Source organism: Salmo trutta, chromosome 7, assembly GCF_901001165.1.
Source record: "Salmo trutta chromosome 7, fSalTru1.1, whole genome shotgun sequence".
Taxonomy (NCBI): Eukaryota; Metazoa; Chordata; class Actinopteri; order Salmoniformes; family Salmonidae; genus Salmo; species Salmo trutta.
Window position 1 is genome coordinate 10,060,691 of NC_042963.1, and position 14,351 is coordinate 10,075,041.

General features: G+C 48.1%; 1 protein-coding gene across 2 annotated transcripts in view; it reads right to left on the bottom strand.

Moving 5' to 3' along the window:
- The window catches only part of smpd3 (sphingomyelin phosphodiesterase 3), a 39,627-nt gene that overhangs the window by 16,443 nt on the left and 8,833 nt on the right, over positions 1-14,351 (bottom strand). Inside the window, exons 1-2 of one of the 2 annotated variants that reach the window (XM_029757907.1) lie at positions 11,313-11,563; positions 5,598-7,308 (exon numbers count right to left, since the gene is read on the bottom strand). In XM_029757907.1, coding sequence (XP_029613767.1) covers positions 5,598-6,968 — 1,371 coding nt within the window. In that variant the 5' untranslated portion in view covers positions 6,969-7,308; positions 11,313-11,563. Of the gene's footprint in view, positions 1-5,597; positions 7,309-11,312; positions 11,564-14,351 lie in introns of those variants that run through there. The other variant, XM_029757906.1, reaches the window with a different exon arrangement.

The window sequence follows — 14,351 nt, forward strand, 5'->3', positions numbered from 1 at the left end:
ATGTTCGACGAGCAGGTGTCCAGATACCTTTGGTCATGTAGTTTATGTGACCCACTTTAAATTCTCCTGCAACCAGACCGTTTTCTCTCTCAGCATGGACGCTAGAGAGAGGAGCCAAGACCTCTACTGTACCCCATTACTGTGTCCAATGCTTAAATAGACTTTCACATCGACACAGGCAGAGTAAAAGCAAGTCCCTTTATCCCAGGAAGGAAGGTAATTTATATCAACAAATGGAGTCGACCTCAGCACTGAAAGGAGTTCTTGGTCATTAAAAGCAAAGGGAGAAGCTAAGGTTTATTTCTTTCATTGATTTCCATTCAATGTGTTCTTTGAGTGGGCCTGTTTTAAGGTTCTCTCAGTAATGTATTCAAACTCCACACAAACAGGCACAAGCATGCACAAAGATGCACGCTCTCTCGCACGCATGCACACACACTCACTCACACACTCCTCCTTCAACCTTGCACTTTGTGGTTTTAAATAATAATAAGAGGGATAAATGTTGAGACCGAAAGGCTTTAATTACTGGGTTGCTCTTCAGGGAGACATTTTTAATTAATTGTGTATCTCTACACACCCTCCCTCCCTCCCTCCCTCCCTCCCTCCCTCCCTCCCTGTATGTATCTCTCTCTCCCTCCATGTATCTCCCTCTCTCTCCCTCCCTCCCTGTATCTCCCTCTCTCTCTCTCTCCCTCTCTCTCCCTCCCTCCCTGTATCTCCCTCCCTCCCTCCCTGTTGCTCTGCTCCCTCCCTCCCTCCCTCCTTCCCTGTATCTCTTCCTCCCATTCACCCTTTCCCTTTGCCTTCGGAGCTCATGTCTTTGTAATGTCTGAGTTTGTCACTTTGTATTGCAAATTAAATCTGCCACTTACATTTCATGTAGGTCTGCTTAGAACGTACATTGTTAGAGGAAAATTACCATGTGGTTTGATAATGTTTGTTTGGTCACAAGACTCCCAATCTTGCAGAGAAAGACCACTTGGATACATCATTCTTTCTAAAGCCTACTAGTCTGTGGGGTCAAGCTGCACGAGGACCCTGAAGCTAAGGGTCAGTCCTACAGGAGCTCTGGAGAGAGTGAGATGATGACCCAGAATGACCCTACGGAGGAGGGAGGCACATAGAGGCAAAGCCATAGGAGCTTGTTATCTGAATCAATAAGCAGCAGGTGGGAGGTATCAAACATGGTTGTCAGAGTGGTGGAACTAAAAGGTGCCTACAGAACTTAGCAGGCTTGTTGTCAGCCTCCCATCATCACCTTCAGGCTGAGAACTGCTGAACTGCCCAGCAGGACCTGGAGCCCAGCCAGAACCAGGGATGCATCCCAAATGGCACCAAGGGCTGCCATTTGGGACACAACCCCACAACCGCAGACACAGCACCAGCCAGACAGCCCCAGCTACACAACTACAGCCCCAGCTACACAACTACAGCCCCAGCTACACAACTACAGCCCCAGCTACACAACTACACCCCCAGCTACACAACTACAGCCACACAGCCCTAGCCCCAGCCACACAGCCCTATTCCCAGCCACACAGCCCTAGCCCTAACCCCAGCCACACAGCCCTATCCCCAGCCACACAGTCCTAGCCCCAGCCACACAGCCCTAGCCCTAACCCCAGCCACACAGCCCTATCCCCAGCCACACAGCCCTAGCCCCAGCCACACAGCCCTAGCCCCAGCCACACAGCTCTAGCCCTAGCCCCAGCCACACAGCCCTAGCTCTAGCCCCAGCCACACAGCCCTAGCTCTAGCCCCAGCCACACAGCCCTAGCCCCAGCCACACAGCTCTAGCCCTAGCCCCAGCCACACAGCCCTAGCTCTAGCCCCAACCACACAGCCCTAGCCCCAGCCACACAGCTCTAGCCCTAGCCACACAGCCCTAGCCCTAGCCACACAGCCCTAGCCCTAGCCCCAGCCACACAGCTCTAGCCCCAGCCACACAGCCCTAGCCCTAGCCCCAGCCACACAGCCCTAGCCCCAGCCACACAGCCCTAGCCCCAGCCACACAGCCCTAGTCCCAGCCACACAGCTCTAGCCCTAGCCCCAGCCACACAGCCCTAGCTCTAGCCCCAACCACACAGCCCTAGCCCCAGCCACACAGCCCTAGCCCCAGCCACACAGCTCTAGCCCTAGCCCCAGCCACACAGCCCTAGCTCTAGCCCCAGCCACACAGCCCTAGCCCCAGCCACACAGCCCTAGCTCTAGCCCCAGCCACACAGCCCTAGCCCCAGCAACACAGCTCTAGCCCTAGCCCCAGCCACACAGCCCTAGCTCTAGCCCCAACCACACAGCCCTAGCCCCAGCCACACAGCTCTAGCCCTAGCCACACAGCCCTAGCCCTAGCCACACAGCCCTAGCCCTAGCCCCAGCCACACAGCTCTAGCCCCAGCCACACAGCCCTAGCCCTAGCCACACAGCCCTAGCCCCAGCCACACAGCCCTAGCCCCAGCCACACAGCCCTAGTCCCAGCCACACAGCTCTAGCCCTAGCCCCAGCCACACAGCCCTAGCTCTAGCCCCAACCACACAGCCCTAGCCCCAGCCACACAGCCCTAGCCCCAGCCACACAGCTCTAGCCCTAGCCCCAGCCACACAGCCCTAGCTCTAGCCCCAGCCACACAGCCCTAGCCCCAGCCACACAGCCCTAGCTCTAGCCCCAGCCACACAGCCCTAGCCCCAGCCACACAGCTCTAGCCCTAGCCCCAGCCACACAGCCCTAGCTCTAGCCCCAACCACACAGCCCTAGCCCCAGCCACACAGCCCTAGCCCCAGCCACACAGCCCTAGTCCCAGCCACACAGCTCTAGCCCTAGCCCCAGCCACACAGCCCTAGCTCTAGCCCCAACCACACAGCCCTAGCCCCAGAAACACAGCTCTAGCCCTAGCCACACAGCCCTAGCCCTAGCCACACAGCCCTAGTCCCAGCCACACAACTCTATCCCCAGCCACACAGCCCTAGCCCCAGCCACACAGCTCTAGCCCCAGCCACACAGCCCTAGCCCTAGCCCCAGCCACACAGCTCTAGATCCCAGCCACACAGCCCTAGCCCCAGCCACACAGCCCTAGCCCTAGCCCCAGCCACACAGCTCTAGCCCCAGCCACACAGCCCTAGCCCTAGCCCCAGCCACACAGCCCTAGCCCCAGCCACACAGCCCTAGCCCCAGCCACACAGCTCTAGCCCCAGCCACACAGCCCTAGTCCCAGCCACACAACTCTATCCCCAGCCACACAGCCCTAGCCCCAGCCCTAGCCCTGCCTGTCATCAGTCTCCCCAATGGAGCCTCATCAGTCACCTGCAGCTCACGGCATGGCGCTGCCACACCAGAAAACGACTGAAGCTCACTGTTGAAAATGGGTTAGACTAGCTAAATATGACTTAATTCATGTTCTGAAATAGCAGCGGTCTGTAGTTCTGGAGCAACTCGAAAGCCTGTAAACAGCAATAACAGAAGATTATCCTTAAAAATATTAAATATTCTACAATTTCTTCCTGTTGCCCTGTGCTAATTCACATTTGAACCCCTTGTTTTAGGACTTAATAAATACTGTCACAGTATAAATAGACAGCCCACAAAATTAGAATCAAAGACGTGCTGTAGGCTAGATATGGGAATAGCATCATAGAATAATAGTGAAGACATCAAAACTATGAAATATCACATATGGAATCATGTAGTAACCAAAAAAGTGTTAAACAAAAAAAAATATATTTTATATTTGAGATTCTTCAAAGTAGCCACCCTTTGCCTTGATGACAGCTTTGCACACTTTTGGCATTCTCTAAACCAGCTTCACCTGGAATGTTTTTCCAACAGTCTTGAAGGAGTTCCCACATATGCTGAGCACTTGCTGGCTGCTTTTCCTTCACTCTGCAGGCCAACTCATCCCAAACCATCTCAATTTGGTTGAGGTCGGGTGATTGTGTAGGCCAGGTCATCTGATGCAGCATTCCATCACTCTCAAATAGCAATTACACAGCCTGGAGGTGTGTTGGGTCATTGTCCTGTTGAAAAACAAATGATAGTCCCACTAAGCGCAAACCAGATGGGATGGCGTATCGCTGCAGAATGCTGTGGTAGCCATGCTGGTTAAGTGCGTCTTGAATTCTAAATAAATCACAGACAGTGTCACCAGCAAAGCACCCCCACATCATCACACCTCCTCCTCCATGCCTCATGGTGGGAACAACACATGCAGAGATCATCCGTTCACCTACTCTGCGTCTCACAAAGACACGGCGGTTTGAACCAAAAATCTCCAATTTGGACTCATCAGACCAAACTACAGATTTCCACCGGTCTAGTCCATTGCTCATGTTTCTTGGCCCAAGCCAGTCTCTTTTCTTATTGGTGTCCTTTCGCACTGGTTTCGTTGCAGCAATTCGACCATGAAGGCAATTATTCAGTCTCCTCTGAACAGTTGATGTTGACATGTGTCTGTTACTTGAACTCTGTGAAGCATTTATTTGGGCTGCAATTTCTGAGGCTGGGAACTCTAATGAACTTATTCTCTGCAGCAGAAGTAACTCTGGGTCTTCCTTTCCTGTGGTGGTCCTCATGAGAGCCAGTTTCATCATAGGGCTTGATGGTTTTTGCGACTGCACTTGAAGAAAATGTCAAAGTTCTTGACATTTTCCCGCATTGACTGACCTTTATGTCTTAAAGTAATGATGGACTGTCATTTCTCTTTGCTCATTTGAGCTGTTCTTGCCATAATATGGATTTGGTCTTTTACCAAATAGGGCTATCTTCTGTATACCACCCCTACCTTGTCACAACACAACTGATTGGCTCAAACGCATTAAGAAGAAAAGATATTCCACAAATTATGGCACACAAATATTCCACAAATTAAGGCACACCTGTTAATTAAAATGCATTCCAGGTGGCTACTCCATGAAGCTGGTTGAGAGAATGCCAAGAGTGTGCAAAGCTGTCATCAAGGCAAAGGGTGGCTACTTTGAAGAATCTCAAATATAAAATATATTTTGATTTGTTTAACACTTTTTTGGTTACTACATGATTCCATATGTGTTATTTCCTAGTTTTGATGTCTTCACTATTATTCTACAATGTAGAAAATAGTAAAAATAAAGAAAAACCCTTGAATGAGTGGGTATGTCCAAACTTTTGACAGGTAGTGTATCTTCAACCCTCAAATGAAAAATAAGGTCTACAGTTATGTATTATTTAATTTGAGACTGAATAAAAAAAGGGCATTTATTATTTCCTGGTCTCTGCAAAAAATTGCAAGAGAGATTTTCAACTTTCAATTACCCCTAAGCCAAGGGTACAGGGAACTATGCCTAAATAATTCAACTTCATTGTGTTCACAAAGTTTCTGCAACAGTAAGATTGAATATATCTGTCTAACAACAGTGGAAACACATCCAACCTCAAAAAGCAGCCAGATGTGAGGATGCAGCCTGGAGGACATTTAGCTCCTTTACCAATGATCTGGTGCTATAAGAGGCAGTAACTTATTGTTAACACTCAAAGTGTTACCCTAATTATGATCATTCCTTCAGCCTTTTACACATGTACAGCCCTTGCCAATGCTATCATTAGGAGAGAGAGAAAAAACACCTAACCTTGACAAAGAGAGCTCCTTTGGCTGCTAGGGCATCTTCCCCTCGCCCGTTAGGGTAGCACTCATAGTGGGCGTCCAGGATGGGGTAGCGGCTGGCCAGCATGACGCCACTGTTGAGGAACTTGAAGCGGGAGCAGCAGCCCTTCCAGGCGTAGCGGCCCACATCACTCAGGATGTAGGGGAAGTAGTGGTGCAGCTGCCGCCTCAGCCTGGATGTGGCCCGGTGGTCAAACACTTCCTGCAGACACAGGAAGTCCAGGTTGGCAGGGAAGAAGGCCGAGATCTCGTGGTCGATGCCGTCGTCGCCTTGGCGCCGCTTGCGGCCGCTGTGCTTCTTGAACATGGAGGTGCGGTGGGACAGGGTGTTGTTAGAAGGCACCCCTCCTGTCAGGCTCTCCGCGTCACCCTCGCCTTGGTGGTTTCCTGTCTCGGCCTCTGGGGCGTCTGGCTCTGGGGCACTGATACTGATCTGGACCCCAGAGGCGTGCAAGGGGCAGTCTGGGGAGTTCTGGGCCACTGTGGTGTGAACACGGCAGTCAGAGCTGTTATAGGCACCAGCAGTGTGAAGCGGGCACTCTGGTGTGTTCTCTCCACCAGCTACGTGGACGGGACAATCTGAGGAGCTCTGGTCCCCTGTTGGGTGAATGGGGCAGTCGTCACCAGCGGTGGGTATGGGGCAGTCTGCACCGGCAGTGTGTATTGGGCAGTCTGCACTAGCATTGTGTACAGGGCACTCGGTGAGGGGTTCGGACTCGGCTGTGTTGTCGGGCCGCTGGTCCAGTGAGGAGGTGCGTGGGAACCCCGTGACCAGGCTGCTGAAGGAGACGGCGCTGATGGAGGTGTTGGTGGGGGAGTCGATGTATATCTTGATCTGTGGCCGGCTGGCCCCGTTACGGATGCGCTTTCCCACCTCGCGGGCACGGCGCTGGGTCTCAGACAGGTTGTTGAAGCGTGCCAGGGAGTCTGGCAGTAGGCACACGTTGGCACTGCCGAAGCAGAAGCTGCGGCCTTGCGGCCTCCAGTCGGCCAGTGATGCCGCGCCCCCCTGCTCGGCCTGGTGCTTGTTCGGGCGGCGGTGGGTGTAGAGATAGGGATGGCGGGCCGTCTGCAGGGGAGCCCACAGCAGAAATCCCAGCAGAGCGAAGGGCAGCGAGGCCAGGAGGAGCAGCAGGTAGAGTGGAGTGGACACCAGCACATACAGCGTCACAAAGGAGCAGGGGTCCTGGGAGCGCCGGCGCTTTTCCAGAGAGGTGGCCACACAGGAGGCTAGCAGGCGGTCCAGCAGCCAGTAGCAAGGGAAGATGAAGCCCCATGACAGGCTAGTGAGGCACCGCAGGAAGGCACTGGAGTAGGGAGAGGTGTGGAGGACCATCTCCTCTCTGGCTCACATAAAACACTCTCACACTAAAATCAATGGAAAACAAACTTGACTCAAATCTACCCTCCCCCTGGGTGGAGAAATGAACACTACATGGTTCCCATCGCTTTCACCAGCAGGCTCCGCAGCTATTTGCCTGATGACAGGAGGCTCCTTCACCCTCCCCCTCCCCTCACCACAGTGGCCCTCCAATGGAGGAATGAGGAACTAGAGTCTCTGGGTGGAGATCATCTTGATGACGTAGAACTAGCTGCTGTAGTCAGAAGGAATCCATGGACACCAGGAAGGCGGGTCTATGAAGAAGTGAATCTCAGTACCATCTCAGCTTCAGAACCTGCCGAGAGGAGAGGGAGGACAGAAGGATAGAGGGAGAGAGAGAGTCGAAGAGAGAGAGGGAGAAAAAAAGGGAAGGGGCATCAGCTGTGCAATGACTCACTGAGATGAAAATGTGTGGTCAGCAAAATGGGCCTTGTTCATTTCCCTAATGTCCCCCAATGGTTAGAAATACTGCATCACAGGTGATACACAGTTTCTGATAGGCTTGTGTGAATCTCCGTGTGTTTAAACAGTCAAAATGAGACTTGTTTTTAACATAACACAACAAAAACACCAAATGGTTTTAGTGCCAAAACATGGTTAATAAATCTGCAGAATTCATAGCAAATAACACTGCTGTAAACGATAATCAGACACAGGCCTCACTCAGTGGGGTAACCTTATATAAATATAGGGTTGAGTGGAAAGTGAAGCAATGCACACAATATAAATAAATCATTAATTGTTAATTCATGAATTGAAACACAGAAGGGCCACTGGCCTTAGCCTAACCCCAGAGCCACCAAACCATATTCAGCACAGCAACAGCAATATGACTCTGGACTGTGTGCCACCGCGACCCTGGGGCAAGACTGTGTCACAAACACTGTATAAACGGCCAGTATGTATGCTGCTCTGAATCGATCAGGATCATATGAAAATGTCATTGTTTTACGAAACAGAAAGAATAGTGCAGCTGCTGTCACTGAATTATGCAGTCCCTGTCAATGGATTATACAGTCCCTGTCAATGGATTATACAGTCCCTGTCAATGGATTATACAGTCCCTGTCAATGGACTATGCAGTCCCTGTCAATGGACTATGCAGTCCCTGTCAATGGACTTTTTAGGATAACAAAGCAGTTAGTGAGTCCTTTTAGGACTGATGCCAAATAAACGTTCAATGGATCAGAAATATATTGATGCTACTAGCTCCCTTATTAAGAACCCCTCATCATCCATCTCGTACATCAAAGCCTGTTACAAGATTATAGACCATCTCTGGTTACATGGTGTCTCATCATGAGTAACGTCACTGTTTGTCACCACTCTGATTAATGCCAAACTTTCTATCATGTTGTGGAACGTCACGCTCTATGTCATCAGGGACAGATAGTGCCCAGAGCAGGCCCTGGCTGTGTCTCAAATCACACCCTATTCCCTATATAGTGCGCTACTTTTGACCAGGGCCCTTATCTGTCCCTGATGACATACAGCATGACGTAGTGCGCTATAGAGGGAAAAGGGTGCCATTTGGGATGCAGCCCCTGTGTCTGTCTGTCTAGCTGCTAAATGAGGAGTATGCCCAGGGTGGCTGCACACTAACTGCATCTGTCTCTGGACCTCTGACCATGACTATGTTGAGGTGGAGTTCAGGCAGCACCCGGGGCTGTTTGTGACCTTCTCCTCTGGGCTGAAATGGCAGTGGGGACAACTGTGAATAGGTTTTGCGCCGATGAGAAGCCATTTCAATGTGAACTTTTCTTAGCTGTCTTGACACGCTCATTTCCTTTCCAATGTGAAACTGTCAGTGTTTGTTGGAATGAAGCCATAATAACGGTGATCTATTCTATCTTCAATATAGAGAATGTGCCACTTCCTTTGACAAGATAATTATGTATATACAACGCTATACAACAATATAAGCAATATTTATCTGGAAGATACTGTATTTTTAAAACTGTACAGGTTTTGTTGGCTAGATAGATCATCTTGGTATCTTGATGTCCAGATGACAGCAAGATAGCTCTCAATGCTACACCGTATGTATGGAATATAATGCAGCATCACAAATGCAATTACTACTATTCATATTGAGGCCTCAGACTTGGCTTCCAAAAATCTCTTGTATTGGCATTGATCCTTTTTATAGTGCTTTGACTACTGTTTTGAATCACCTAGCGTAATATATTTTGATCATATGCAATATTCTTAATGCATCTCACTGTTCAGGGTGACAGGTTAAAGCTGTGTCATGGTGATTAACACAGAGTACAACAAGACTGGACCCTTTTATGAAATTAGACAAAAGCAAATCTGCGTGCACAAGCAGAAGCACCATGCACCTAATGTTTTGGAGCATGAGAGATGAGAAAAGCAGAGGAGAGAAGAGAAAAGAGGAGGAGAAGAGAGAAAAGCAGAGGAGAGATAGAGATGGAGAGAAAGCAGAGGAGAGATAGAGATGGAGAGATATAGTGAAGAGAAGAGCAGAGGAGAGGAGAGAAGAGTGGAAGAGAGATGGAGAGGAGAGAAGAGTGGAAGAGAGATGGAGAGGAGAGAAGAAGAAGAGAGATGGAGAGGAGAGAAGAAGAAGAGAGATGGAGAGGAGAGAAGAAGAAGAGAGATGGAGAGGAGAGAAGAAGAAGAGAGATGGAGAGGAGAGAAGAAGAAGAGAGATGGAGAGGAGAGAAGAAGTGAGGAGAGATGGAGAGGAGAGAAGAGTGGAAGAGAGATGGAGAGGAGAGAAGAGTGGAAGAGAGATGGAGAGGAGAGAAGAGTGGAAGAGAGATGGAGAGGAGAGAAGAGTGGAAGAGAGATGAGAGGAGAGAAGAAGAAGAGAGATGGAGAGGAGAGAAGAAGAAGAGAGATGGAGAGGAGAGAAAGAGCAGGTGCAGAGCCGGTTCCTGTTCTCATCATCATTTATCTCCCTTTGCACCTCTGCATCGTAGGGGTGGGTGACAGACAGGGTTGATTAGATTACATTCTAAAATGTTATTTGTTACAGTTACTAGTTACCTGTCCAAAATTGTTATCTGTAATGTAACTTTTGGATCTGCAACATAATCTGGTTACTTTGGATAAAGTGAGAGAAAAATTACGTATTTACCTGATTTATTTGATATTAATGGTTAACAATAAATATTTAACTTATATTAAGACATTTCTGTCCTACTAGTGTCTGTGTTTGTATGGTCTCCACTCTAGTTCCCTGCAGCTAATCTGGGCATATGGTCACTGGAGATGGCTTGAGCTGACAAATGAGTTAAAGACTGCATTACATAGACAAGAATGTGTTTTACTAGGGATAGCTTAGGAGTAGAACAATCCCTCATTGTCTCAAAATCATCCTTGCATCTGGGAAACTAAGCCAGGGTGGGGTTAAGACAACAACCCTGTGCAGATAACGACCGGATGAACCCAGAGTGGCTTATGATGCCCCAATCTGCATGGGACGGGTGGAACCAACCATGACTAAGCATTTTAAGTGTCAGCTATATATAGTACTCTGCATTTGTGTAAAGGTTAGGTTACTCGGTCCAACACTCAAGGGTGGGGGGTTGACCAGCCTCATTATTGCAATAATGAATCGATATTGAATAAAGATGATTGTTTGAAGAAATGACAAAGTCTCTCTCACTTGATTAGAACATTCCACGACAAGTCTCCCTTCCCCATAAGAGGCATTAGAAGAAGACAAAAAGGATCCATCAAACGCACATAGAGGTGTCATCGTGTTGTTTTTCTCTCAAACATCCTTTCTGAATTTCAAAGTAATCCAAGAAGTAACCATCTAGTTTTTCAAAAGTATCTGTAATCTGATTAACAAATTTTTTTTTTGCTGGTAACGTAACCGATTACAGTTAGAGTTTTGTTGTAATCAGATTACATGTAACTGATTGCATGTAATACGTTATTCCCCAACCCTGGTGACGGATGGCAGGATCAATAGGGGAAAATGGAGAGAAAAACACCAGTTGTTTTATCAAACAGTCACCCTATGTCTTATCCAGACTCAACTAACCATACTTCTCCACAGTGAGGATAGAGAAAACATCACTGGGTTGTGTAACAGCCGACACATCATTTCTGTCTCTCTCTGTCTCTAACCCACACATAAAAAGGACACACAGACATGCATACCACAGTGCCACATTGCAAAAACGGTATGAATAGTATCCTATCTACTTTCAGTTTCATAGACATATTTGCACATACGCACACATAAAACATTCATACACAAACACCAGTTCTCTCAGAGACACAGATGCACAGTGACACAACCAAACACAGAAGAACACTTACATAGAGGGTGTTCGCTGTCAGAAACAATCTGCTATTTTGTTGCAGTGTTTGCTCTGCTGGGTTCACTCCTGCTGAAGACAGGCCAGTGCATCACTGTAGCCCACCCCTGGTGGTGATAGACGGCAGGATGCTGAACCTACAGTATGACCAGGCCTGAGTGTGACGATCTCTGCCTGAACACACTACTTGTGCTCGGGCAGAACATAAAAACTGAAATAATGCTGTAGTCAGGGTTTGAGCACAGGAAGAGATAGAAATCTCAACAGCTTCTAATGCTTCTGCAGTCTGTAGCCACACAAGAACACATGCACACACTCACGCCCGCCCGCCCACACACACCCGCGTGCGCACGCACGCACGCACACACACATACACACACACACACACAAACACCCACACACACATACAAACAAACACACACACAAACACACAGAGTGCAAAGCAGTGTCCTGACCTCCATCTAGTACTGACATTGAGAGAGCCTTCCTGTCTGACTGCCTGAGTAGCTAACTCAGTAGCCAGCTCTCTGGTATTTACTGTGTTTACATGACTAACAACTGTTATCTGTTTGCTTGAAGGAATCTAGGAACACATCCCCCGCTGAGAGGGGGGCTATCTGTTTCATCTAGCTAGCCAACCATGTGTTTGTTTTGGAATTAAAACCACTTGGATAATAATCGTGTCGTATATCTCCAAGCAATGTTTTGGCATCTTTCATAAGTTACCCAAGGGGTCTTCCTGCCTGAAAAAGTCACAGTCAACTGAAGCATAACCAACCCAGAGAGACTCATCAGCAAGCTTCAGTGGGGACGAGCATGACAAATTAATGGGGTCCGGCTGCCTCAACCGCTCCCTATGGATTTGTTTTACGAAATGTCCTCCTCCATTGGATCAATACTGATAATGACAAAGGGAGAAAGCTCCTGCTGAATCCTGGGTGAATACGTGTGTGTGTGTGTGTGTGTGTGTGTGTGTGTGTGTGTGTGTGTGTGTGTGTGTGTGTGTGTGTGTGTGTGTGTGTGTGTGTGTGTGCTTGTGTGTGTGTGTGTGTGTGTGTGTGCATGTGTATGTGTGTGTATGTTGTGTGTGTGCTTGTGTGTGGAGGCTCTGTTTGTGTCAATACGTTTTAGAGTGGGCAAATGAGTGATGTACTGCTAAGTATCCGGTGACCACAGAGATCGATGTGGCCCATCTAGCCGGCTGTGGTGGTTTCCTTCTGTTTCATTATTAATGGTGCAGAATTGTGGAGCGTTTAAGTGTACGACGCTGCTACATTATGAGACACCGGCAGATGTCTGTGTTCAGGCCATAGCACTAAAACAGACCAGACCAGTAAACCATCAGAACAGAGTTGGAGCATATGCAGACCCACTACGTTTCCCTCTTCCCTAAGGATGGCCCTTCTCTGGATCTCTTTCTCTGGATCTCTTTCTCTGGATCTCTTTCTCTGGATCTCTTTCTCTGGATCTCTTTCTCTGGATCTCTTTCTCTGGATCTCTTTCTCTGGATCTCTTTCTCTGGATCTCTTTCTCTGGATCTCTTTCTCTGGATCTCTTTCTCTGGATCTCTTTCTCTGGATCTCTTTCTCTGGATCTCTTTCTCTTCCCTGTGAGCTTTGGAAGATGCCTCCCGCTCTTCCTCCACTGCCAGAGCCAGCGGTGACGCTACTCCGAGTATTCTTAACCTCTTACATCTACACGTTCCGCTAGCGGATTTTGGTTGTCATGGTGACCTAGTCACATGCACTCAGGTACTAGCGAGGCCTGTTGGTGTGTGATGGTGAATGTTGCCCACCTCCAACTCCCCGACCACACACATGTTTGTGTCTAACCTTAACTCTACACAACTGCACTTTCGATTAAATACACACACACACACACTCTGGCAAACACACACGCCTGGTCAAGGATACAGGTACCTTTTAAAATTTGAACAAGCAATTTAATAATGGTGAGCCTGAGACACAGGTAGAGCATTCAGGTGTACTTCAGATCCACACTCCAACAGGCAGATAGACACCCTGACACACTAACTCAGGTTTCTGTAAAATACCCCTGGCCCTGTCTAGTGTGGTATAAATAAGCACTTGTCATTCTTAAATGTCATAAGATTGGCTTCTACTATTGACTAAGTCCCTATGAGAAAGGCTGGCTGAAAACAATACCTCCCAAAGCCTCATTAGACAATCAATCCATCATCATTACACCTGTCCAAACCTAGAAAGCATATTGGCCAGATTAGCATCTTTGCCAAATGCTCTGAATATTCTATGGTATAAGGGTCAGTCTATTATTGTTTTGTTGCATTGTCCGGACAAACAGCCTGAAGGGTTTTTCTCAGCAGCACTGGTTGTTTTTGGCTGGTAGAAGACTGGGTTAGAACAACCCATTGGATCATTTTATTAGTTTCTCTCTCTCTTTCATCACTATTTCTATGCAGGACAGGACAGTTTTATTTTTTATTATTTTTTACCTTTATTTAACTAGGCAAGTCAGTTAAGAACAAGTTCTTATTTACAATGACGGCCTACACTGGGCCAATTGTGCGCCGCCCTATGGGACTCCCAATCACATCCGGATGTGATGCAGCCTGGATTTGAACCAGGTACTGCAGTGACACCTCTTGCACTGAGATGCAGTGTCTTAGACCACTGCGCCACTCGGAAGCCCGTGTGGGAGCCACAGTGTGCGCTGGGCTGGGTGTAATTGGAAATGTAATACTGTTAGAGGAAATGGATAATGCCATCACTATTACCACAATGCAATCATCACTATAACTCAATCAGCCCCTCCTGCCACCTGCTTTTTAGTAAGGAACAATCATTCCTCAAGCTTCCCTCTAAGGGCTTGCACAGGGAAATTGGTCTCTATTCGTGTATGTTTGTGTTATTTAGTGATTAAACAGATTTACTCATTTATTATGTAACAACTTGTTAATTAAGATTGTTGCTGAGTAACTAAAGAGCTATTACTGTGCACAGGTATAAGAGCAGGGTTGGGGAGTAACCGATTACATGTAATCTGATTACAAAAACTATAA